Source organism: Anolis sagrei, chromosome X, assembly GCF_037176765.1.
Source record: "Anolis sagrei isolate rAnoSag1 chromosome X, rAnoSag1.mat, whole genome shotgun sequence".
Taxonomy (NCBI): domain Eukaryota; kingdom Metazoa; phylum Chordata; class Lepidosauria; order Squamata; family Dactyloidae; genus Anolis; species Anolis sagrei.
In genome coordinates this window covers 23,467,049-23,493,486 of record NC_090034.1, presented here as the reverse complement: position 1 = coordinate 23,493,486, position 26,438 = coordinate 23,467,049, and the positions used below count along the sequence as shown (strand labels likewise).

Genomic DNA, 26,438 nt, shown 5'->3' with positions numbered 1-26,438 from the left:
TGTATTCAAAACCACACTGGTTTATTTAATGTTACCATTCTAAGGTACAAACACAACCCGATTACAAGATGCTACAAAGTAATAAAAAAATCAAAACATCATAATAATGACTGTACATTAGGCTGAAAATCTTGCAGGTTTAAGCAAACTCAAGCTAAGCCACTCCTGTTTGTCTCCGATCACCACTCCCCCAGAGAAAGGAGTGTGGGAAGTCACATCTCTACTTTACATCTGCTACAGTATTTACATACAGACGAAATGGGAAATATTATGAACCATGTACCAAAAGAGAGACCTTACAAGAAAACCTTTTTCAAGTTTGAAAAATGACAGCAAGAGTTTTTTCTCTTCTATGTGTTTGTCTGCAAACTTTATTGTTAGGTTTGTCATAATAGACAAATCAACATCTGCTTTTGGTGAAAACAAAAAAAATGTATTTAAAATCTGGGAGAAGGGACATTAAGAGATTTTGAAAGGTTTTAATCTGACTCTCAAATATCTTCCTGACATTTCAATTTTACTTGGCTACACCTGTCTTAAAAACAGAGAGGAGACCATGAATGGGAAGAGAGGCGTCACTTTGAAATAAAGCTATCTCAACAGAATCAAAGCCCCCTTAAAAATCACTCTGGGCAATGAAAGCAGCTTCATTCACTGCCGGTTGGGACCAACATTAGTTAGTTTTCTGTTTCCCTTCTCTCCCATTCCTTACTCTTTAAAGGTACAATTGGAAACTGGATGCACTTTTATTTTGAAAAATTTTAAGAAAAAAAGAACGAACAAATGAAAGAAAGAAGCAGCAGCGGACACGGTCCTGCCTTTCATCGGGAAGAATTAGAACTGGAACGACTACGGTGCCGCCTTCGGCCTGGAGATCTGGACCTGGATCGCCTCCGAACAGGGGACCGGCGCCTTGGAGACCTGGACCTGCAAAGAAAGGCATTCTAATTGAGATTCATGCCAATCTAATTTCCTTCATATATTTTGCTATTAAAAACCTTTCTATTCCACCCTTCACCGCAAAGTTTTCCTAACATTTCACCCTTTTGAGACACGGGCATAAGACGAGCTGTAATACCAGAAATTGTACATAGTCACAGCCCATCTCTGTCTTATAGTCCCATGAAGATCACTGACCTTCTTCTCATGCGAGGCGGAGAGCGGCGCCACATTGGTGGCGGTGGCAACATCCTTCTGGGAGGAGAGAAACGCCTGAGCGGGGGCCTCGGCCAAGGCGTCAAAACAGCCGTGGCAGTTATCTCCTGGCCATCAATCTGTCCTGTTGACAGTTACAAGCAAACAATAATTAATGCTATTTCTACATCGAAGCTCTTTTTAGACCAGGCATTTGCAAAGTTCAGCCCTGTCTCCATGGAATTGTGGGAGTTGAAGTCCAAAACACCTAGAGTGAGGGCTGAAATTTGCCCACACCTGGTCTAGATATTTCTTTTTCATATCAGATCCCAGTACAACAATGGGAAGGAAACTACTCAGTCAACGGCTTTCGTGGCCGGAATCACTGGGTTGCTGTAAGTTTCTCGGGCTGCATGGCCATGTTCCAGAGGCATTCTCTCCTGCTTTTGGAATGTGACCATGCAGCCCGAAAAACTTACAGCAAATTACTCAGTGTTCGCATTCTGGTAGTTCTGGTAGTTTAGAAAATAACTATCTGCATATGAAGACCCATAGACACTTAAAACAGGTGTGGCTGGAATATGGAATGATCCATTCCACAGAATTACACATGTTGAAAATAGCAACCTTCCAAGCCTTCACTGTTAGTTCATGTATTTATTTGCTAGCCTGTACCATATGTATATACTAGGCCTGTTTGATCAAGAAAAAATTTGTTTCTAAATTCGATTCTTAATTGGGGTGTTTTTTTGTTTCGATATTTAAAATATTTACAAAACTTTCCAAAAAAATGTTTTGTTATTTACGAATTTTCGTTATTATTTACAAAACATTTTAGAAAAAAAATTTTTCTTGATCAAACAGGCTAAGTGTGAATGTTGCAGTAATGGTCACCTTGATTAGCATTGAATGGCTTTCTCCCACCCTGGACATTCCATAGATAATATTAGATGATATATAACTCACCATTTGCCTAGTTTCCAACAGACCTCTGAGGATGCCTGCCATAGATGTGGGCAAAATGTCAGGAGAGAATGCTTCTGGAACATGGTCATACAGCCCTGAAAAGTCACACAAGCCGGATGGCGCGCGGAGGCCGCTTGTGAGCCCGCGCGCGCCATCCAATGGGCTCCGGAGGAAGAGGAGGAGCCAGAGCCGGATGGCGCGCGGAGGCCGCTTGTGAGCCCGCGCGCGCCATCCAATGGGCTCCGGCTCCTGCGCCCCCTCCCTCCTCCTCCTCCTCCTCCTCTTCCTCCCAGCTGGGAGGAAGAGGAGGAGGAGGAGGAGGGGGGCGCAGGAGCCAGAGCCGGATGGCGCGCGGAGGCCGCTTGTGAGCCCGCGCGCGCCATCCAATGGGCTCCGGAGGAAGAGGAGGAGCCAGAGCCGGATGGCGCGCGGAGGCCGCTTGTGAGCCCGCGCGCGCCATCCAATGGGCTCCGGCTCCTGCGCCCCCCCCTCCTCCTCCTCCTCCTCCTCTTCCTCCCAGCTGGGAGGAAGAGGAGGAGGAGGAGGAGGAGGAGGGGGGCGCAGGAGCCAGAGCCGGATGGCGCGCGGAGGCCGCTTGTGAGCCCGCGCGCGCCATCCAATGGGCTCCGGCTCCTGCGCCCCCCTCCTCCTCCTCCTCCTCCTCCTCCTCTTCCTCCCAGCTGGGAGGAAGAGGAGGAGGAGGAGGAGGGGGGCGCAGGAGCCAGAGCCGGATGGCGCGCGGAGGCCGCTTGTGAGCGCGCGCGCGCTATCCAATGGGCTCCGGAGGAAGAGGAGGAGCCAGAGCCGGATGGCGCGCTCAGCAGCAGCCTCCATGCCATTAACGAGCGGAGCTTCAGCTCGTAAAATACATGGGGCTGCTGCTTCGATATTTTTAAACCCTTCCGGGTTTAAAAATATGTTTTGATATCGCTTCGGATATGCAAAAAATAACGATTTTAATACGAATTAACGAATTAACGAAACGAAACCGACAGGCCTAGTATATACTGTTTGACCAGTTTGACTGAGCTCTTTGGTGTGGGAAGTATTATTTATTTATTATTTATTTTATTTATTAGTACACTTGTATACCGCTAATATCTCAGCCTAAAACGGCGACTCATTGCGGTTTACAACATTTAAAACAACAATAATTCCGATTAAAAATATAAAATACATACATACATATACAATACACAGTATTGGGCCACCAATACAGACCAATGCATCTCTTAATTAAAATCATAATCCAATTTCGTTGTCTATGATTGCCAGTCCTTGATCAAAAACTTCATCGCATCGGATTAGCCGAATGCTTGCTCAAACATCCATGTTTTCAGTTGTTTCCGAAATGCCATCAGCGAGGTGGCTGATCTTATCTCTATAGGGAGGGCATTCCAAAGCCGCGGGGCCACCACAGAAAAGGCCCTGTCTCTCGTTCCCGCCAGCCGCACCTGTGAAGCAGGCGGGATGGAGAGAAGGGCCTCTCCCGAAGATCTTAGGGTCCTGGTGGGCTGATAGGCCGAGATACGTTCGGATAGATATGTAGGGCCAGAACCGTTTAGGGCTTTAAAGGCCAAAGCCAGCACTTTGAATTGGGCCCGGTAGCTAATCGGTAGCCAGTGGAGCTGGTACAGCAGAGGAGTTGTATGCTCCCTGCGCCCAGCTCCTGTTAATACCATGGCTGCCGCCCGTTGGACTAGTTGGAGCTTCCGGGCCGTCTTCAAAGGCAACCCCACGTAGAGAGCGTTGCAGTAGTCAAGACGGGATGTAACCAGAGCGTGGACTACCGTGGCCAAGTCAGACTTCCCAAGGTACGGTCGCAGTTGGCGCACGAGTCTTAACTGTGCGAATGCTCCCCTGGTCACCGCCGAAACCTGGGGATCCAGGCTCAGCGATGAGTCCAGGATCACACCCAAACTGCGAACCTGTGTCTTCAGGGGGAGTGCGACCCCGTCTAACACAGGCTGTAACCCTATACCCTGTTCGGCCCTACGACTGACCAGGAGTACCTCTGTCTTGTCTGGATTCAATTTCAATTTGTTCGCCCCCATCCAGACCGTCACAGCGGCCAAGCACCGGTTCAGGACCTCGACAGCCTCCTTAGTAGCAGGTGGGAAGGAGTGACAGAGTTGGACATCATCTGCGTACAGATGACACCGCACCCCGAAACTCCAGATGATCTCGCCCAGCGGCTTCATGTAGATGTTAAATAACATGGGGGACAGTATTGAGCCCTGAGGAACCCCACAAAACAAAGGTTGTGGGGTAGAACAGGAGTCCCCCAATAACACCTTCTGAGACCGGCCCTCAAGGAATGACCGGAGCCACTGCAGAGCAGTACCTCCGAGACCCATTCCCGCGAGGCGTCCCAGAAGGATACCGTGGTCGACGGTATCGAAGGCCGCTGAGAGGTCGAGTAGCACCAACAGGGACACACTCCCCCTGTCGAGCTCCCGACGGAGATCATCCACTAAGGCGACCAAGGCTGTCTCGGTACCATGCCCCGGCCTAAAGCCAGACTGTGCCGGATCCAGATAATCCGTGTCTACCAAGAATGCCTGGAGTTGTGAGGCCACCACACGTTCCATGACTTTGCCCAAAAAGGGGAGATTGGAAACAGGCCGATAGTTAACCAATTGAGTGGGGTCCAGTGATGGTTTCTTCAACAGCGGTTTTATCACAGCTTGCTTTAAGCTGGCTGGAAATATGCCTTCCCGGAGGGAGGCATTAACCACCACCTTAACCCACTCGGCCAATCCCCCTCTGGCCTCCTTTAGAAGCCAGGATGGGCAGGGGTCTAGGATGCATGTGGTAGCTCTCATTCCTCCAAGCACCTTGTCCACATCCTCGGTTTGAACTAATTGAAATGAATCCATCAAAATTGGACAAGCAGATGCTCGTGTTACATCCTCAGAGACTGCCGTTAATATGGTGTCCAGTCCAGAGCGGATCAAAGCGACTTTGTCTGCAAAGAACTGAGCAAAGGCTTCACAGCGAGCTGCCGAGTCATCAGGGCACCCATCCTGAGTGGTGGGTTTTAACAGGCCTCTGACAACTTGGAACAGTTCAGCCGGACGGTTCTTTGCAGACGCAATAGTGGCCGCAAAGAAGGTTTTCTTTGCGGCTCTTATTGCCGCGGCGTATGACCTTAAAAAGGACACAACCCGTGTTCGATTTGGCTCGCTCGGATCCGAACGCCACACGCTCTCTAGTTCCCTCTTCTTTCGCTTCAACGCTGCCAGCTCCTCAGTAAACCAAGGGGCTGGTTTAGTTCGGCTACTTGAGAGGGGACGTTCTGGAGCGATCGTGTCTATTGCCCTAGTCATCTCCCCATTCCAGAGAGCGACCAGGGCATCGACAGGATCACCAACCGAGGTGGCGGGAAATTCCCCAAGAGCCATCAGGAATCCCTCCGGATCCATAAGCCTCCTGGGGCGGACCAGTTTAATAGGTCCTCCACCTCTGCGGAGGTTATGGGGTGCAGTAAGTCTAAAGCTGACCAGGTGGTGGTCGGTCCATGGCAACAGAGAGATGGATAACTCCTCAACACCGCCGCCTTCCTCCCATCCCTGACAGAAAACCAAGTCCAATGTATGTCCAGCACTGTGGGTGGGGCCAGATACTTGTTGGGACAGCCCCATGGTCGCCATGGTAGACATGAAGTCCTGAGCCGCTCCCGTTAGGGCAGCCTCGGCGTGGACATTGAAGTCCCCCAGCACAAGCAGCCGTTGGGACTCCAATGCCAGGTCCGAGACCACCCCCGCTAGCTCAGGTAGGGAGACTGTAGTGCAGCGAGGTGGACGGTACACTAGCAGAATCCCTAATCTGTCCCGGTCACCCACCCTCAGGTGGACGCATTCAAAATTTGTTGACTGCGGGATGGGGGTCCTGGTCAGAAGAATGGAATCTCTGTAGACTACTGCAACCCCGCCTCCCCACCCTCCGGATCTCGGTTGGTGCTGCACAGAGAACCCGGGTGGACAAAGCTGGGTCAAATTTACACCTCCCGCTTCGTCCAGCCAGGTCTCCGTGATGCACGCCAGATCTGCCCGTTCATCCAGGATTAAATCTTGGATGAAAGTTGTTTTGCCATTGACAGATCTGGCGTTCAACAGCACCACTTTCAATCCTGAGGGGCCGCCAACCTGGTTACACCTACTTACCGTATCAGGAGACCGATTTGGAATTACTAATGTTGTTCCCCGTTCCCTAGGCCGAATTAAAGGTCTCCCTTTCCCGTATCTCCCCTTCCCCACCACGACTTCTATGGGGGCTCCTCGGTTAACGGAAGCCTCTCCCTCCTCCATGACGCATTCAACACCTATACTAACAGCCCAAGGATCATTGTAGATTGTTTGACATATTACAGTTCCAGTTTGCCATGGCTTTGCCTTCCAAGCGTTTCCCGTTCTTGTTATATTATATTCGGGTCCCCCTGAGCTATTCCATTCCCTCTGACCCACATATACAATTAGCAACCAAGTTAACAGATGCCAAGGAGTGGATAATGACATGAGTAACAGTTGTTAAGCACAGTCAAGGGTTGGTTAAGGCTCTAGGAGTACAGATGGAGACTTATGTCAACACACACAATAGAATAACAATTAAAATGTGGTGGCTTGACAATTGACCCTAAGGTGATTAATAAAGTGCGTCATGGAGGCCTAGTTCAGCACTAGATATATCGAATCAGTTAAAGTGCTAAAGTTAGTTAAAGTGCCACAGAAAAATAATTTAAAGTGCTAATGGCATAAAGTGCTAATGGCATAAAGTAATTTAAAGTGCTAATGGCATCAACACAGTTTACGATAGTGGTCAATACGATCAGAGATGATTAGCACACTCGAAAAATGGATTACAAAGTCAAAAGGATCAGCACAAACAGGCAATTACAGACGTGATTGTACTGAGCATGTTCAGATTCAAGATTCCATTTTGTTATCAGTATGATTTTGGACTTCGATGTTAGCAGTTCGATGTTAGCAGTTCGTTCTAGACCTCAGTGGAGGTGGGTTCAATATGCTTTCGGACTTCAGTGGAAGCAGTTTGCATTTGGACTTATGCAGGAAGTTTACTATCTTTGCTTTGAGAAGCAGTCAGTACAGTTATACAGTTTGGACTTTCATAAGATGTATACTTAAAGGCTTTGGAACATGGACCATTGATTAAGAATGATTCCCTGTGTTCTCAACACAGAGAAACGACATCCTATCTATAAACGTGCCTGTATGCTGAATTAAAACAAGATGTTTATGAGCAAATAAGATATGATGCTTTTTAAAGAAGACTGGATTTTTTTGGTCTCTGAATGCATATTTTAAACTAAGAGGTTTCAAGGGATAGTATATGTTTTGGGCAACTGCAATTTCAACTTGAACTTCAAAGAAACATTTCAAACTCTGCTAGCTAAGTACGGTATATGTTTTCTTTTTTTGTGTGCAGTGGCATGTCTTTGTCCCTGGCAGTTCAAAAGACATGGTTTATCGGTTTAACAGCTGAGTTACCTGTGTGCCATTACATGAATGCTTGTGAACATCATTTTTCAAAGGGTTGACTTCTAACAAGGTCATGCCTTTCCTTGATTAGTGGTTTTCAAAAAGTGATCTCCAGATGGTCATGGAGATTCACATTTGTCAAAAGGACATGACATCATTTTTTCTTTTCAAAAAGGTTATGAATGCCATTTTTCCAAAACCACATGTAGGAAAGAGGAATAAACCACTCTGCCTAGTAACTCTTGCATTTGGAGCAGGACATTCAACTGTGTTAGTTCACCCCCCCCCCCCAAATAAAAATTAACCAGTTTGACTGGATTACAGAGACTGAAGCAACTAGCTAGTTTGACTGGATTATAGAGCAACTAATCACTCTTATAGACAAGAAGGTTTTATAAAAAACAAAGTGTTTTTATATAAAATGTATTAAATATTAAGAGTAACAGTTACAATTAACAAGAGGTCCTGGGCCTCTCGGATTTCAGACTAAGCAGGAGACTATATGATGCACAGTTCTAGAGTCTTTTACTTTCTGACACATACCTCCATCCATGTGCTTCAGTGCCTTCTCTGCATCGTTTGGATTCTCAAATTCAACATAGGCATAACCCTTGGAGAGGTGTGGATTGAGCCTGTCGGTCGGCATATCAATCATTTTTATTTTTCCGTAAGTGGAAAATATTTCCATGATGTGGTCCTGTAGGGAAAAGGTTCCTTTAATGAACATGACAAATTTCAATTTCTTCAGCTGCTGAGGCAAAAAGCTAAAAGGGAGGAGGAATTCCTGCAACATACCCTGCTGAATTCTTACCATACTGAATTCAGATAAATATAGATGCTTCTGCCAGAGATCTACATTCTAAGTAACCTAAAACTTACTGATATTAATACAGAGCTATACTGGTATGGACACAGGTAATGGTGAAATCAGACTTAATTGCAATTCTAAAGTTCAGTACTGGGCATCCCTGGTTCAAAAGAACAGGTAGCAGATGTTAAGAAAGATTTCTTTCTGCAACTATAATCTAACCAGATGGCTTCCTATTTTCCCTGTAGGAACTAACTTTTTTACACCACAAATACCCCATAATCATGTTAAATATGGACTAAAATGACCAGTACCAGTGTCTTCTTTTCATGTTTTTCCTCACAACAACCGAATGACTTGCTGTTACCTTGGTCACATTTCTAGTCAGTCTCCCTATATGTACTTTGGTGGGTTTGGGTGATGGGCTCCTTCTCTTTCTCTCCTTTTCATCTCTTTTGGGTGGCTTAGACCTGAAATAAAAACAAAATAAATCAATGTCCTCACGTAGTAGTCTCCACAAAATTAGTTGGGTTATAAGCACAGATATTCACATTATAAAAAAGACAATGGCTTTTAACATTTCACATTCTTCACCTGAATTCATGCTACATTTTAAAAGGTTTGTGAAAGAGCCACTTGGCATTACAGAGAGCAAGAATGCCATAAATTGATTTCAGAGGGATTTAGGAGGATCTTTTTGTGATAGCTATTTTGAATCTCCTTGTGGAGAGAAAAAACATGGTATAAAGAAACATAATAAAAAATAATACTATTTAGTGAAATCTCAATTCAGAAGCAGCCTACTACAGACTCCAAAGAATGAGCATTAGATAGACTAGGTCTGTCCAATCTATGGGCCATCAAACGTTTCAGACTACAGCTCCCAGAATTCCTGGCAAGCTGGCTAGGGCTTTGGGGAGTTGGGAGCCCCAAACACCTGGATTATGCAGGCCTGAGACAGACAAACCCCCTAAAATTGGTTAATTCATATTGGTCAATCTAAGGAAAGTATTTAATTCATATGTTGAGGAAGGATATGACAAAAGAATGGTTTACCCCAAGGCAGGGTTCTTGCACTGACCTTGTTTAACATCTTTACTAATGATCAACTACAACCACTACTCACAAAGAGTGCTGATGTTGATGACCTTGGTCTAACATCACAAGCAAAAGATTTTGAAATAGTAGAGAGCCAACTTACTAATGCCTTGAAAGATCTTTCCAGCTACTACAAATATGGCCTAACCCTGCCAAGACATAGTGTGTTTTCCACCTACAGAACCATGAAGCCAACAGGAAATTAAAATTTACCTGGGAAGGCCAAGAGCTTGAACATTGTTTCCATCCTAAATATCTTGGTGTCACCTTAGATTGAACACTAACATATAGGACACCCTGCATTAACACCAAGCACAAAGTAGCTGCATGCAACAACATCCTGCGGAAACTTATTAGCAACGTATGGGGTGCAGACCCAAAATTAATAAGAACATCAGCTCTGGCCTTGTCTTACTCAACTGCCGAGTATGCCTGCCCTGTTTGGTGTAAGTCTGTTCATGCAAAGCAGGTGAACATAGAACTGAACAAAACATGCAGAATAATCACAGGATGTCTCAAACCTACACCTGTTGATAGACTCTACAAGCTAGGTGGCATTGCCCCCTCCCCCCAACATGCGATGGGAAGTTGCTGCTAACTTTGAGAAATAAGGTTGAACACTGTGAAAGCCATCCATTGCATGGCTATCAGCTTCCTCCCAGTAGACTCAAATCAAGGAATAGCTTCATAAGAACAACGACTCATCTTAATGTTCCCCCTTTGGGCAGCTAAACCAGGAAATCCCAAATGGATGGTCTCTCATAAGGGTCTTCGTTCAGGGGCAAACCAAGAATGGGAAACGTGGAAGTCCCTCAACAGACTCAGAAGTGGAGTGGGCAGGCCAAAAGACAACCTGGCAAAATGGCACTACCTAAAAGCTTCCTTCACTTTGTGTGACTGTGAAGCAGAACAAACAACTCCACACTTGAATGATTGTTCACAATGCTGTCTCATGTACAGAAGAATTGTTTAAATCTACAGACAATGTGGTTGCTATTGCCCAGTTTTGGTCAAAAATTATTTAGTTGCTTGTGCTCCTTCTATTTTTCTCGGTTTTATACTTATGTATGCAATGCTTTTGACACAAAATAAATACATTTAATTCATAAAGAACAAATGTATATTACAATGGAGAGGGAAGGTAAAAATGTGTTTTGGGGTTTGTAGGGTGAAGAGTCCTAGAATAAACCTTGCAGTAAGTGTGAGTTGGTTACTTTGCTGGAGAAGATGCAGCAGTTTGAGGTCTGAGGACGTACACTTCAATTTATCAGGGGAAAAGTAGAGCAGACTCATATAGAAGGGCAAGAAATGGGGATGCTTCTAGTAATAAAAAATACATGAGAATAAGACCCTTGGAGAACTGACACAAACAGAAGTCCACTCAAGAACCATGTGTATTTTTGGAATAACATAACTGATTTGAAGCTCTCCTCTTTAAGAAGAGATTATGAACCAAAGGGACAAAGGATCTTGAAGGGTTCTGTGGATGGAAGGGCTACTAGGAATGTCCAGAGAAAGGAGAGACATGTGGTAATAGGTGATTCCTTGTCGTAACTGCTGAGCCTAAGATGTTTGTATCTCATGATGAAGAAGATCCGTGATGTAACAGAGAGGCTAACAAGACTCATAAAACTCAATCAGCTGTTCCTTTTGATTCACGTTGTGACAAATAATACATTATGGACTTCAACATATTACAAGAGACTAAGAGAGCCTAGGAAAGAAGCGAAAAGAACATGGACATTGGTTCTTTTTTTCATTGCTCCTTCCTATTGAGAATCATAGAGCTTGAGGAGACCACAGTCCAATTCCCTGCCATGAAGGAAGAAACAACCGAAGCACTCCCCACAGATGGTTTCAAATGGAAAAAATGTCCTGTTACAACTTGCTTTTGCTGAGGCCAAAAGAGAACAAAGCACAAGACAGGAAATGTCCTTAGATCAGTCAGCAAACAATTTCAAAAACATTGCATCAATGAATACCCCCAGGAAAATATAAACTGTTAGGATTGCAAGCATGCAGGCTTTTATAAAATCCACTCCACGGATAATTCCAACTTACTTTGAGCGAGATCGTCTCCTGTTGTCATGCCTGCGCCTGGAAGGGCTCGGGGAGCCTGAAGAACTGCTGGAACTGGAGCTGCGGGAACTGCTGGAGCTCCCAGAACGGCTTGATGCAGAAGAGGAGCTTGACCCACTGCTGGAGCCAGTGCTGGAGCTGGAACCCGAACTGGAAGTAGAACTGGACCGAGATCTGGCAGAGACACGAAAGAAACGAGTCATGTACACTTCATATAAGCAAGTCTCCCTATCTGGTATCCTGAAAACTTGTGAAGGGTGCTGAGAATGATACACTTACTCCAACTCCTAACTGGCAGCTTTTCTAACTTGTATTCAGAGGAGGTACAATAGAGATAGTTTTAGCCCTTTCCAAACACATAGGACACACGTATCAGTAAGTTTTAGCTGTGTGTCCAAGTTTGGCGGGGGCGGGGGGGGGGGGGGGGCTGGACTTAGATGACATTGTGCTCTCTTCCACTTCTTGGATTCTCTGCTTCTGTGTCTACATAGCTCAGCAAGCCATGCTTTCTGTTAACTTGTTAGCTCTAGGCTTGCAATTTCTGATTTGTCTCTGGTTTGCTTTTGTCCTCCACCTCCTATTTTATTTGGCTCAAATTTCTGAAAGAGAAAACAAGCCAGGGAAAAGCCAAAGTTACAGAACCAAACACCATGACAAGTCATGGTTTAGATCAGAGGTCCACAAACTTTTTAAACAGAGGGCCAGGTCACAGTCCCTCAAACTGTTGGCGGGCCAGATTATAATTCGACAAAATACACATGAATTCATATGCACACTGCACATATCTTATTTATAGTGCAAAAACATTTAAAGGCAATACAATAATTAAAATTAAGAACAATGTTAACAAATATAAACTTATTAGTATTGCAATGGAAAGTGTGGGCATGCTTTTGGCTGTTGAGATAGGATTGATGTTGTTATTGTGTGCTTTCAAGTAGTTTCATACTTGGGTTGACCCTGAGCAAGGGCCGGGTAAATGACCTTGGAGGGCCGCATCCGGCCCCCGGGCCTTAGTTTGAGGACCCCTGGTTTAGATAAACTGTACACAACAAGAAGTTATGAACCAGATTCTGGTTTGTGGAGGAGTCTCACTTCAGGCCAGATTTCAATAAACCATACTGTGATTCATTGTCATGTTTAAACACATTCATGATGCATTTCTAGCATCTGACTGCTAAGAGTACGCTCCCTCTGAACAGATGTCTGTTTTGCTGCTTAATCATCTCTGGAAGACATAATTCACAACATGTCATTTTAAAAAAATAACCCAAAATTCATTATTAGTTATTCCACTCACCTGGTACTAGTGCTGCCACTGGAAGCACTGCGCCTTTTTCGAGTTTTGTCCCGCCCACGATCCTTTTCACTTGACTCCTTTGTGGCTGGTTTGTCCTTGGACCTGTCTTTGGATTTTTCTTCAGTCCGGTCCTTGCGTTTGGTTGGAGAGGGAGCCCTTTAATGGACAGAGGATAGCAAATTACATTTCTCACAACTTCCATTATCAATAGAAGTAAGAACAACACTGTGACACCATCAGAATGGTAATGATGCATTCCAACATTTACATTAAGAAGCAACTTTATGAATACACTAGAATTATGAATTGAGGAAATATGCATTTCTTAAACCCACATGGTTACTGAGAAAGACTATTAGGTGCAGAGACACCCTCCCAAGGGGTTTATGCCTTTAAAATTCAGACAATTACCTAGTGCTGGACTTTTTATTATTCTCTTTGATGCCTAGCAAACTCTTCTTTTTCATTCCTGACAGCTCCATTTTCCCCTTCCGAGTCGAAAAATGGCACTGTTGGGGGCCTCACTTATCTGAAAGCTTACTTCTAACTCCTTGATTCTGAGAAACGATCCCTAATCGAGTGCAATAAGCATCACAGAGCAGCCTAGTGACAAGATAAAAGGGTTGAGAGACAATTAACATACAAGCAGAAGAATGAAACCTGCTTTGTAAGAAAAAGCATGTGAACTACTAAAACAATGTTCATGCAAAGCAACATAGTTGCACAAATCGGTTCTTTTTCAAACTTTATACCTCATGATTGCTGGAGTAAGGGAGGTTACCAGAATGCTTCTCACTCACACCACATCTTCAATGTCTACATTCCCATACTTCTGTTTGAATTGTTTAAACAGATTCTTACTGATGTTTTATTTAGTTAACATTTTTAAACACCAGTTCCAGCCAAAACACAATGTGTTCTTTGGAGATTAGTCAGTCCCAGTCCAGCCATAGATTTTTTTACGAGAGCTTAAAACCTAGTCTTCAGTGCCTATATGAGCTCTAAAGTGTAGCAATGAACTGGTTATGGGTCTTGCACACTCTGGGCTCAATGTTTTCTTTAAACCAGTGTTAGCAGCTCTCTCCCAGCTCCGTCTAGAACTGCCATTCCTGCTACTGTACTTCTCCAATCTAGGAAGTATGATGGACAAAACTCCAATTAAGCTGCATGGCTCAAGACAATAGTGGAAGGCAGAAGAGAAGGCAATATTGGAGAAGCAGGACCAGAAATCCATAGCCTATATCCCCAAGTGGGATGATAAACTTCCTGTATAAGGGATAGTGCTTGGAAAGAGCGATTCCCAATTCTCTGCAGACAAGAAGAGAGAAAAGGAAAGAAGTTATAGTCTTTTGCTCTTTGGTTTGAATGGTAACTCTGACTTATTTCTATGCCTTTCAACACAGAAGCAATAAATTTTGGATAGAGCATAAAGGATAACATTAGATTAGTGTATATAGCTATCTTATTGCATGCAAGCATCTCTCTAGTAAGCCAACGTCAGTGTAAGGAAACTCTGAAATGTCATCATTTTAATACTTGTACTTTTCTTCCTAGGGACTTCTAGGCCTACATAACCAACTTGTGGAGTATCCTATCCCATGTTTGTGTGTATCTGTGTGCACTTTCAAAGTGTCTTGTTGACCAATGGCAACGTCATACCATGAAGTTTTCAGAGACAATTGCCCAGAAGCAATTTGCCATTTGTATATATATATATATATAAAATATAGCTGACAGCACTGCTTCTTAAATTGTGGGCCCTGGCATTAAATTTCCCGTTGCTCATGTTGGCAACAGTAAAAGGGTTCTGAGCACCACCTATTTACACAAATCTGTTAATAATAATATGCTTCAGCTGTACTCCCTAAATAGGAAAGTCAGCCTGTTTAGCAAGACATACAAATAAACGTTTTATTTTAAACATCTTTCAATTTAAGCCAACAGGCTTTTACAGTTATCCATACTTGTGTATGTAAAATAGTCAGAAAGTTCACGTCACAAGAAAATACTTTATTGCTTGTTCTCATTCTGATGGGGTTTTTTATTAATGTGATATCATGATGTCTTTAGACATATTCTGAAATTCTCTTATCATGAAGGTATATTTCCTGACTTGCAAGGAGTTTCCTTTAAAAAATTACATTCAGATTTTTGCATATGATATGTAGGGGGGAGTAGCTGGTGGCACTATTGCTATTATCCAGAGGGAAACAATTTTTCCTAAAATATATTAACCAATAATTCTAGTTAGGAATAGTTTGCATGGATTTTGCTCTGAAAATGTATTGAATTTGTGTGAATGGTAAAATATGTTATTTTGCTCAAGTTGCCATTTGAATATGTTTCATTGTTTTTGAATGTATATTTTCCGATTGTATATTAGATTGTTTGTGTCAAATAATTAATAAAATAATTTCCCCCCAAATGTTTTATTTTTATACCTATTTTATATATTGATATACCTGGGGTCATATCATAAAATATTCTCAAGTAGACAGTGGCTGTGAGTGAAAATGTTAAGAAGCCCTGGCCTACAGCACCTTGACAATCTGCCATCCAAGTATTAGCCAGGGCTGATCCTGCTTAGTTTCCAAAAGCAGATGAGTCTTCAGTGCATTTAGACCTTTGTTATAAATGCTTTGATAAATAATGTGGCATTATGCTATTCCATAGATGTTAACTTGTACAATGAATATATCCTGAGATGGGAGAATTTTAAATGACTGTTTGTTTATTGATGGGTCTATGGACTGTAATAAATATTGTTGTTTATTCCATAGATATTAATCGATCTTGTATAATATATCTGAAGGGGACCACTAGAGCCCCTCTCATTTTGGAAGGTAAGCAGACTCAACCCTGCTTAGTACGAGGATTGGAGACCATCAACAAATATCTGGTGACCGCCTATTCCTTGCCTAAGAAACCTTCTGAAATCCATGAGTTTGCCATACCTTGGCAGATGACTAAAAGGTGCATGTCCGCCCACACACATATGGGTCAATTAACCAATTCTTAAAAGTGGTTAGCGAAGAAATGGATCTGTTATAGACAATGTGGTTTGACAGTCTCTGTAAAGAGTCTCTTAGCAATGTGGTCATGTATTGTCGAAGGCTTTCATGGCCGGAATCACTGGGTTGTTGTAGGTTTTTTCGGGCTATATGGCCATGTTCTGGAGGCATTCTCTCCTGACGTTTCGCCTGCATCTATGGCAAGCATCCTCAGAGGCCATTATTATATCAGGATAGAGACCTTGACATGTTTGTTTGGGCTGATTTAATTCATTCTCTCCCAATGGGATATCATCCAGGAGCTTTGGCCAATTTGCATTCAAAAAGCTATTTTCACAAGACAGTAAAACTTCCGTCACATTAAGATTATTATTATTATATGGTCTACACCAACATATAATGCAGTTATGAGCTGCAAGGCTGTTAGGAATTCTGGGAGTTGGGAGTCCAAAACCCTTGGCGGGCCCAAGCTTGGTCTACACTACAATATAATGCAGTTCCAAGCTGCAAGGCTGTTAGGAATTCCAGGAGTTGGGAGTCCAAAACATCTGGCGGGCTCAAGCTGGCCCATGCCTGGTCTACACTACCATATAATGCAGTTTCAAGCTGTTAGGAATTCTGAGAGTTTGTGTCCAAAACACTTGGAAGGGCCCAAGCTTGCCCATGCCTGGTCTACACTACCATATAATGCAGTTTCAAGCTGCAAGGCTGTTAGGAATTCCAGGAGTTTGCGTCCAAAACACTTGGGAGGGCCCAAGTTTGCCCATGCCTGCTCTACACTACCATATAATGCAGTTTCAAGCTGCAAGACTGTTCAGAATTCTGGCAGTAGGGGTCCAAAACACATGGAGGGCAAATGCTTGCCCATGCTTGGTCTACACTACCATATAATGTAGTTTCAAGCCGCATTAAATAGCAGTGTCAATGGAACCTACATTGATCCAGCATCTAACAATCCCTTGGGCTGCTGTGGGTAAAGCGGAATGGCAATCTACACAGTAGAATTAACGCAATTGAACTGCCATGGCTCAAGGCAAAAGGAGTTGTAGTTTTGCATAGGATTCTTTGCCGAAGAGGGGTGGGGCCTCGCCAAACTACAACTCCCATGAGGCCACAGAATTGATTCTACAGCGAGGGCCTCTGGGAGGATGAAAAAGAACACTGTTAGGGGGAAAGGAGGCTTCAAAACGGACGCTAGGCCTCAAGGCCTACCGGGCGCCTTGTGAAGCCGGGCTAGGCCTCACCCACCGAGCCGCCCCTCTTCCAAAACCCTTCCGCGGTCCCGAGGAGTGTCCCACCCATGAATCTGGGGGTCCCCCGTTTTCCCCCGCTCCCCACGGAAGCCCGGATGGCGACAGATTGCCGCCGCCCCGACTTACATCCTCAGGCAAACCGGCCGCCTCTACTGCTGCCGCCTCAGTCGCGCTCGCTGTGACGTCACGCCCCCGCTTTTCCGAGAGGCAGCCAGGCGTCGCGCGCTCTGATGGCGCCACGGACTTGGAGCGGATAGGCCTGTAGCCCTAAGATCCCCGCTGTTTCTATGGTTACGGGACAGGGTTTTTAGTTCCGCCCCCCCCCCCCACTATCGATTTTTTAAAAAAAGGTGAAGACACTTTGTTCTATTCAAACACACTCTTGAGTTCCTAATTTGACAAGGTCTTTAGCTTGTCACACTAACCCCCCCCCCCCCCCCCCCAAATTGGATTCCCTTAACTTTGAGCCAGGGCAGTTGAAGTGGTGTCAAACTGGATTAATTCCACAGTGTACATGTCCACTAGAGATGTGCGATCTATGGTTCAGAAGTCATTACAAAACTGGGGGGCGCTGGCATTTCGTTTCTAAAGTGAAAATGCATTACTATAAAGGGAGTAACGAAATTTCGTTACTATTTCGTTATAGTAATTGTGCATAATTACTATAATTGGGGAAAATTCAGGGGCTAATTTCTCCCTCATTTTTAAAGCTATTGAAGTGAAACTTGCTACAATGGTAGAACACATTTCCCACTGTTAGACCACCAGATTTCAAAACATTTCACATATCCACAGATTTTTGACAAATTTTTAAAGTTTTTTAAACAACATTTTTAAAAAACCACAAGCGTGATGTACTTGAATTTTATATACAATGCATAAGATAACCAGGGCATCAATCCCCAGAAGTTTCAGAAAGATTCTGACATCTACAGATTTTTGGGGATTTTTAAAAGTTTAGATAAAGGCAATTTATCCCCCCCCCTCCAAAGTGACAACAGCAATCCCCTTCAATGTTTGTCTGTCTTTATGACACACAACCACATAACTTCAACTTAGCATAGATTTATGCTATTACTTACTTTAGGCCTTTTTGCAAATTCAATAATTTTATTTATTATTATTAGACTGACTATAAACAGCTGGTGCCATTGGGGCTGTCCGATGCTGAGCACTGCATTCTGGGAAATGCAGTTTAGGGCAGGGCCCTTTGCATTCTCTTCCACAGGGGGCCTTGCCTTCCCAAACTACATTTCCCAGAATGCTGTGTTCTCAGTCTCCAGACCATTAACTCCAGCCCTCAGTGCCTTCCTTATTGCGATCAGGCCAAAGAAAAACAGGACTGATTTTTAAAACATTTTTTGTTCTCTTGAATTTACCAAAGTTGCCTAATGCTTATACTGACATTGGGAGGCATCTGAATGTTACAGTATCTTAACAAAAATTATTGGTGAGTGTTTCAATTCTTAAATTTCCCCCCCACCTTCCTACATGTTTCTAATATCAATTTGTATGCACAAATCTAACAAATTTGATCCAAAAATGAATTAAAAACAACATTTTGCACACTCCTGTGTCCACATTGCTGAAGCACACAGAAGTTACAACAACATCCACCAATGGATACACAAATGAAACTAAACCAATTAATTAGTAGAGTGTTGTTATACGTTGAAGCATAATTATTACATTATGCTATGTAAAAAGGTTTGAAAATGTTTCTGTTCCTCATATGAAAGTGTTATTTCCTGCTTAATTGTGTGGTCCTTACTTTGGAAGTAGTTGTTCTACTCCAGAAACTTTGTTTTCGTAACACAAACTTTGTTGAATGGGTTGAGATACGAGGAGATATTCATTGAAAAACTAGAGCAAAATATGCTATAGCAGGATGTCCCTCCCACAAAGACAAAGTTTGTGCAGTTTTATATACTTGCCCATGTTTTTATGATAGAACCAATGAGGAAATGACATTTATAACCCAGGAACAAAAAAATCATAGTGTGACATAATGTTATCATTTCAAGGAGAAAATTTGTAAAAGGGTTAACAACTATCAGAGGGTGCATCTATACTGTAGATTTAATGCAGTCTGATATAACTTCAGCAGTGTCTCAGTGCTAGGGGATCATGGGGGTTGTATATCTTGCTATCAAGTAATCATACCCCCCAAATATGCATTACAGGAAAGTCTCCCAAGTTACAAACAAGAGAGATTCTGTAGGTTTGTTCTTAAGTTGAGCTTGTTTTTAAGTTGGAACAGGTACATTTTTGAAGTCTAACTCAGTAGTGATTTCAGCAAGGACTGCAGTTAGAGAGGTCCGTGCCTGGTGAGCCTTCACTAAACTAGTTCTGTAAGAGACCTGGACAGGACACACAAACTCAATCCCCCATTCTTACATGATTGTAAAGCATTCAGACAACCAGTCATAAAGAAATCTAAAAAAGACATTAGCAGAAGAATCCCAAGTGGTGGATTTCAGTTTGCAAAGTAATTATCTAATGGCACTTCCAAGCCATTAAATGCTAATCAAGGTGGTCAGTTGAAACATTCACACCTAGCTGCAGCAGACAAAAGTCCTTTGTCCCACCCTGGTCATTCCCACAGATATATAAACCCATTTTCCTACTTCCAACAGACCTTACTACCTCTGAGGATGCTTGCCATAGATGCAGGTGAAACGTCAGGAGAAAATGCCTCTAGAACATGGCCGTATAGCCCGGAAAAACCTACAATAACCTAGTAATTATCTTTTGCTAGTGGAAATTAATACAGATACTGGGAATAATTTTTTCTGCATAAGCATTTATTTTTCTCTTTCCAATGGTCTGTTAGTGACTCCCAAAATATGGAAGGATCTAATCTTTCTGCTAGAATGGATAAACTTGAAATTTCCCAAGGCATTTGTTCTTATATGTGGGGACTTTCATGCCCAGATTGGAGCAGCTTCAGAAGGCCTCTTGCAACCTTTAGGCCTAGAATTGGAAGATATATTTTTAACTTATCCCCATGGACAATAAATATAATCAGCAAGGAATTCAACTCTTAGAATTTATATACTATCACAGCCTATACACTCTGCATGGGAGCCCAAAGGATTTATCTAGAGGTTATTATTACATCTATCTGATACATTCATTTGATGCAGTTTATACAGTTAAGAATTGGCACAGTACATAAAAGATGCAAGTTACACATAAAATCTCAGGTTTATATATTTATTTGATAGTGTTTGTAGGGTACAGCTGCTGCTAGGTTCATCCCTTGAAAGAAGCATAAAAGTATGCTGGTCTCCCTGAAAGAAGGGATTTAAAGATGGTGCAGATCTTGTAATAAATTCTGCACCATCTTTAAATCCCTTCTTTCAAGGAGATCCATTCTTTAAACCCCTTCTTTCAAGAACTTCAAGACCTAGGGTGGACTCTTACAATACTGGGATTTCTTGGATTGGACATGTCTTCTTCCCATGGCACAATGATTTTAGAGTTTTCTAAGTTTTGTACACCTTAGTCACAGCAAGAGTTTTACCAAAAAAACAGGTTGGCATTTATGGTCCCACTCAACATTACAATGTAGGCGTTCTCTTTTCATGACCCAGTCTGAATTACAAACTAGCAACTCTTCCAAGGGTCTCAAGCAAATGTCATTTCCATCACTATGTGTATCACTGATTATCCACTCCTTTTCTAAAAACTGGAGACTGGGTGGAGAACCTTTGGCACACTTGATAGAAGTCCTTTTGTTGAGCTGTGCATCTTGCACACTTTTGCACACTTGATAGGAGTCCTTTTGATGAGCTGTGTGTCTTACCACCATCTCTGCACTATTTGCAAAGGCACCACCTTTGCACAGGAGATGGATAACAGTCAAAGATAGCCTTCAGAAGCTTTCCACTGAATACACAACAGCAGTGTGGATCAAAGTAGAAGATATAATGAAACAAAAATGTAGATTTCATTCTGAAAATATCAAAATTATTATTATTATCGCCATAATCATAAATAGACTCAGGACTTTGAAATGTTACATTCTTGGTCGTCTGTGCAAATGCCAGGCAACTAGAGTAGCTCTCTGAGTTGCTTTTGCTATTCTTCATTAGTTCCAGAAATAAACATGTTTCCTGGTTTTGACTATCAGGTTTCTGCCATAATTTCAGAGCGATCGTTCAGCTCAATGGTGGTGTAATTCTGTGGACGCCTGGAAAACGCAAGAGAAAATACAGCAATCTGTATGACTTGCATTTCTTTCATTGGGCAGAGAAGAAGAAAAGACTGCAAACTGCATTGAAACGGGTTCCACTGAAGATACCATTATTGCCAATTCGAAAACGTTGCAATGAGAAAATACTTTTAGAAAAACTAGGTACACTTTCCTGATTTTTCTGTATAGCACCATACCTATCGAATTGTGGACATTTGTAAAATTTGGAATTGAGAATCAGGCACACAACAAAACAGCCTTCTTAGTCTGCAAGTATTACAGAAGTCAGTAGAGAGGAGGGGAGAGATAGGCACTTAATTAACTGATTATACTGAGCATGATGCGCTGTGATTCAAATTAAATTTCTTATGCTTGTTGCTTATTGTTCTGTGCTTTCCTGCTACTAAGAAGAGGGGGAAAGAGTTTGATTATAATATGGCTTTTAAAAAATCCTCTTCCTGGATGACCACAACAGCAAATCATCAAGTCCAGTCTCTTTGTGATTCCATTAAAAGGATGATTGCCATGATGGACCATTTTTGTGAGCAAAAATCAGAGACATCCAGGATTTCACTATCGCCTGTTGCTGTCCAATAAATCTATTTACTTTATTTTACACTAGGTCTATATAGGGGCCACAGTGGAGCAATGGGTTAAACCATTGAACTGTTGAATCTGCTGGCCTAAAGGTTGGCAGTTCAAAGTTGTAGGTCAGGGTGAGCTCCCACTGTTGTAGGTCAGGGTGAACTCCTACTGCCCTAGCTCCTGCCAACCTAGCAGTTCGAAAACATGCACAAGTGAGTAGATCAATAGGTACTGCTTTGGAGGGAAGGTAATAACGTTGGCCATGCAGCCATGCCAGCAATACCACCAGGAGGTGTCTACAGACTATTTATTTATTTATTTCCAAGATTTCTATCCCGCCCTTCTCAATCCCCGAGGGGAGACTCAGGGCGGCTTACAAAACTGTTTAAAACAGTAAATAAAACATTAAGTTGAAAAACAGGCTCCTCAGCTTGGAAGTTGAAAAATAGCACCTCCCCATGGCTGGAATTGAGCACCACTTCCAGAAGCCAAAGATGAAAGGGAAGCCTTTACCTTTGTTCTGTGTATTTGTGCGTCCTTGTTATTTCACTGAATTAATGGCATTGAATGTTTGCCTATCTGTGTATGTTGTAATCCGCTCTGAGTCTCCTCGGGGGAGATAGAGCAGAATATAAATAAAGTGTTAATATATTACTTCTTCCATTTTTCAAGCTCAGTCTTCAAGAAGAAAATAGGTGAACTTCAGTTTTGGAGATAATGGTTTTCCTGCGCTGTTTGTGATCTTATTTGCTTTTTGCAGCAATCTGTGCCATATTCTTTTTCTTGACAGGTGCTAGACCTACAACAAATGTTAGTAGGCTGCTGGAGGAGAGCTGTTTGAAGACGGTGTGTTGAAAAGGGACCAAAACAGGACTGATGCTGAATTAGGTGGAAAGGGATCATGGAGGAAACTGGGCCTGCTGCAGCCAATTAAATACACAATCATTGGTTTCAACACATTCAGAGCTGCAAGTCATTGGGAACAAGAAGGGAGTATCTCCAAACCACAAGGGGTTTGGAACTTCTTACCTTTTGATCCAGTAAAATGCTGCACCAGCTAACAGCAGTGAAAGCGAAATGGAGCCCAAAACAGTGAGTGCAACTTCCCATGCTTGAAATGAAGCTGTGAAAAAATCATGGTGGATATAAGATGACAAAAAAGAAGAGAATTAATTTGATTGTGTTGAGATGTTCTTTTGGGAAAATTGCTAGAAGCTTACTGCCTCAAAATCAAGACCCTTGAAAAGGCTGGGTATTTGACAGTTATACAGTACACACTTTATTTTAAAAATACGAAGAGCATACAGATGGGGGCATATGACGGAGAATTCATATGGGGTGCGGAATTTTTCATTTTGAGGGTTTGACTTCCAGAAAGCCCTGGCAGCATGGTCAATGGTGTTATGCTCATTCTAATCTAAGGGTGCATCTATGGTGTAGAATTAATGCAGTTTGGTACCACTTTAATTGCCATGGCTCACTGCTATGGAATCATAGAAGTTTTTCAGCCAATTCTTTAGTTTTGACGACCAAAAAGTGCTGGTATCTCACCAAACTACAAATCCCAGGGTTCCATAGCATTGCCAAGTACTATATGACTTGGTAACACCACCAAATCACAGCATACCCAAAACCTTCTCTGGTCACATCATACATTTCCAGATATAGGTAATCCTCCTTTATCTTTTCTTCCCATTCAAAAGATTTAGACATTGGATTCTTTTGAAAGTGAGGCAGAACTTTACTGACCACAACTTGGGAAATTTCCTCACTTGGAGTACTGCTTCTAGAATCTTGAGGTTTGGCCATGTTCCTATTAGCTAACATAGACACCAGGAACTGGGAATCCCTGGCCCTTGAGCGCTCTAACTGGAGGTCAGCTGTGACGAGCAATGCTGCAGAACCCGAAGAGGCACCAATAGAGGGTGAAAGAGAGAAATGTGCCAAGAGGAAGGCACGTCAAGCCAACCCTGACCAGGACCACCTTCCATCTGGAAACCGATGTCCTCACTGCAGGAGAACATGTGGATCAAGAATAGAGCTCCACAGCCAGCTACGGACCCACCGCCAAGACACCACATCTGGAAGACAATCATCCTTGAGCAACGAGGGATCACCTAAGTAAGTAAGCTCACCTCCAGACCTCTGTGCTGTTTCACTGGTAGGTGAGCATTCTGCTTTTGCTCGGAGGAGTCTTCCATCCACTGTAAATGGGTGGGGACTGGTTGAGAAGTGAGACCACCAACGAAGAAGCAGCTCCCGCTGTTCTCGTGACCGGGCCCATAGCTGACCAGAGAACTCCAGGACGGAATGACGGCAGGTGAAATTGAGCCCTTGTTAAGACCAAATACATGTTTGGAAAAATGAAAGAGTGGTTCCTTCTGTTCAGATGTCACCGTTCCCCTGAAGAGAATGGAAATTTCTAAGAAAGCCAGCAAAAGGTTAAGGCAGAGGGCAGGAGGAGCTGGACGGACTTGAAAAGAAGGATGAAACGCCTTGCTAGTCAAAACAGCAGAACAGCAGGAGTTTTAGGAAGATGGAAATGGGAGAAGGTGATATTGATGAACAATGCCTTAATCACTAGCATACATTCCCAATTATGACTAGAAATGGGATTTACAGAAGAACTAAGGGGTAGGCCTATACCTCAATCAAGCTAGGGAAGTACTACACAGAGAAAGGAAGGGGCAGCAGCTTTTTATACAGAGGTTTTTAAAACTCACACCACACTCACATTTCCTTCTTTCCCTTTCACCTCTTCCTGCCTTAAGGCAATCTAAGCATGCACTAAGGAGCCCCCAGTGGTGCAGTGTGTTAAAGTGCTGAGCTGCTGAACTTGCTGACTGAAAGGTCACAGGTTCAAATCCGGAGAGCGAGGTGAACTCTCGCTGTTACCCCCAGCTTCTGCCAACCTACCAGTTTGAAAACATGCAAATGTGTGTAGATCAATAGGTACCGCTCCGGTGGGAAAGTAACAGCGCTCCATGCAGTCATGCCAGCCATATGACCTTGGAGGTGTCTACAGACAACGCCGACTCTTCGGCTTACAAATGGAGATAAGCACCAACCTCCAGAGTCAGACACGACTGGACTTAACTTCAGGGGGAAACCTTTACCTAACCTTTAAGCATAGACTGCAAAACCATTTCAGTTCAGAAGACCTTTTGTCATCTCAAGGACTTACAGCTGGAGTCTTATCTTTCAAGCTGGCTGTCTCCATTTCTATTTTAAAACATCACTCCCCAATAGTACAGCCTTCTTAGCCATCCTCCCTCCTTCTTCTGAGACACTGCATGAACAACGCAGGAATAGCATTCCTTCTCTACAGATATCTACACAAAGCAAACAGCAGATCTTATGGTGTCACTTTACATTTCATATACAGACCTTTTATATAGCATGGGGACACACCACAAAGGCAGTTCTCTTCCATTGATCTTACTAAGGCTTGTTGGAGGCTAGCCAGGATGTGTGCATTTTGAGGCCACAAGGAACAGTCTGTCAGGATGAGGACAAAAAATTAACAATATTGCAGAGATCTCTTTATATATTTATCTCAGACATATGGCAGAAATGCCACATGGTCTATTCTAAGTCAAAAAGCCATTTCAAGAGGGAAATTCACACCAGGGAAGTATCTGCAATAAAGGACCTACCTAGTACATAAGCAGAAATTCTGGCATACTGACCATATTATAAATTATACATATTACAAATTCTAGAATCACAACACACAACAGCAAAAAACTCCAACAAAAACAGAATCAGAGTAAATAGTAAATATATATATATTTAAAGATGGAAAAGATAAAAACCTATGCATACATGAACTAAATCTAGGGCAGGAATATATTTGTCCTTTTGCAGACACTATCATGTTACATAGTATAAATCATCACTTCAGTCACAATCCTGTCTGCTGCCATTGTTTAGGACTGACTTAGATAAATAGAACATCGGCTCTACTGTAAACATTCTTTCCATGCTGTTGGGACAAAGAAAAATTTATTTCCTTACTGGATGTCAGCAGGCACATCCTAAGATCCAAAGAAAATGAGTCCCGAGGACACACGTTCTCTGTGCCGGGAGTGGGGTCAGAGATAGCAAAGGCCTCTTTGCAGGAAGAACAGCGGCTCAAGGACAAAGGTCTGCCAATGAAAAAAAACCTAAAAGTGTTAAGGCTTATTTCCACAATTACGAAAATGTTGAACACTGACAAGTGAACATTCAAATTACTGTTTGCTGGGGGCCCATTAAACATCACAGAGATATACACATGTAGAATAATATTTAAGATCCCTTAATATTTAAGGGATCCTCTCACCTCTGCAGGAGTCTACCGTATACCATGCAGCTGTGAACACGTCTACATAGGGACCACCAAAAGCAGCATTGCCCAGACACGAATCAAGGAACATGAAAGGCACTGCAGACTACTTCAACCAGAGAAGTCAGCCATAGCAGAGCACCTGATGAACCAACCTGCACACAGCATATTATTTGAGAAC

At 43.0% G+C, this 26,438-nt stretch overlaps 2 protein-coding genes across 4 annotated transcripts in view; both read right to left on the bottom strand.

Moving 5' to 3' along the window:
- Nucleotides 1–17,371, bottom strand: LOC132781869 (RNA-binding protein with serine-rich domain 1). 2 transcript variants are annotated; one of them, XM_060786391.2, is made up of 8 exons: nucleotides 17,274–17,371; nucleotides 13,295–13,486; nucleotides 12,884–13,039; nucleotides 11,566–11,757; nucleotides 8,774–8,876; nucleotides 8,142–8,295; nucleotides 1,138–1,279; nucleotides 1–927 (listed from the first exon to the last, which is right to left on the bottom strand). In XM_060786391.2, the coding sequence occupies exons 2-8, from the start codon at nucleotides 13,363–13,365 to the stop codon at nucleotides 822–824; spliced, it is 924 nt and encodes a 307-aa protein (XP_060642374.1). In that variant the 5' UTR covers nucleotides 13,366–13,486; nucleotides 17,274–17,371; the 3' UTR covers nucleotides 1–821. The 2 variants fall into 2 exon arrangements, with proteins under 2 accessions (XP_060642374.1, XP_060642375.1); XM_060786392.2 differs by lacking the exon at nucleotides 13,295–13,486 and having other exon boundaries at nucleotides 17,274–17,357.
- A 2,978-nt stretch (nucleotides 17,372–20,349) lies between these two features.
- The window catches only part of LOC132781870 (uncharacterized), a 32,582-nt gene continuing 26,493 nt past the window's right edge, over nucleotides 20,350–26,438 (bottom strand). For both annotated transcript variants that reach the window (XM_060786395.2, XM_060786396.2), the window contains exons 11-15: nucleotides 25,948–26,078; nucleotides 25,318–25,428; nucleotides 24,066–24,263; nucleotides 22,960–23,053; nucleotides 20,350–21,342 (exon numbers count right to left, since the gene is read on the bottom strand). In XM_060786395.2, coding sequence (XP_060642378.2) covers nucleotides 21,279–21,342; nucleotides 22,960–23,053; nucleotides 24,066–24,263; nucleotides 25,318–25,428; nucleotides 25,948–26,078 — 598 coding nt within the window. In that variant the 3' untranslated portion in view covers nucleotides 20,350–21,278. The remainder of the gene's footprint in view (nucleotides 21,343–22,959; nucleotides 23,054–24,065; nucleotides 24,264–25,317; nucleotides 25,429–25,947; nucleotides 26,079–26,438) is intronic.

Excerpts from the sequence above, each read along its gene's own strand:
- LOC132781869 (XM_060786391.2), bottom strand. The coding sequence starts at position 13,365 with ATGGAGCTGTCAGGAATGAAAAAGAAGAGTTTGCTAGGCATCAAAGAG. Across the intron at positions 13,040-13,294 it reads AATAAAAAGTCCAGCACTAG|GGCTCCCTCTCCAACCAAAC; the intron begins GTAATTGTCTGA and ends TGTCCATTAAAG. Across the intron at positions 1,280-8,141 it reads ACTGAAGCACATGGATGGAG|GACAGATTGATGGCCAGGAG; the intron begins GTATGTGTCAGA and ends AACTGTCAACAG.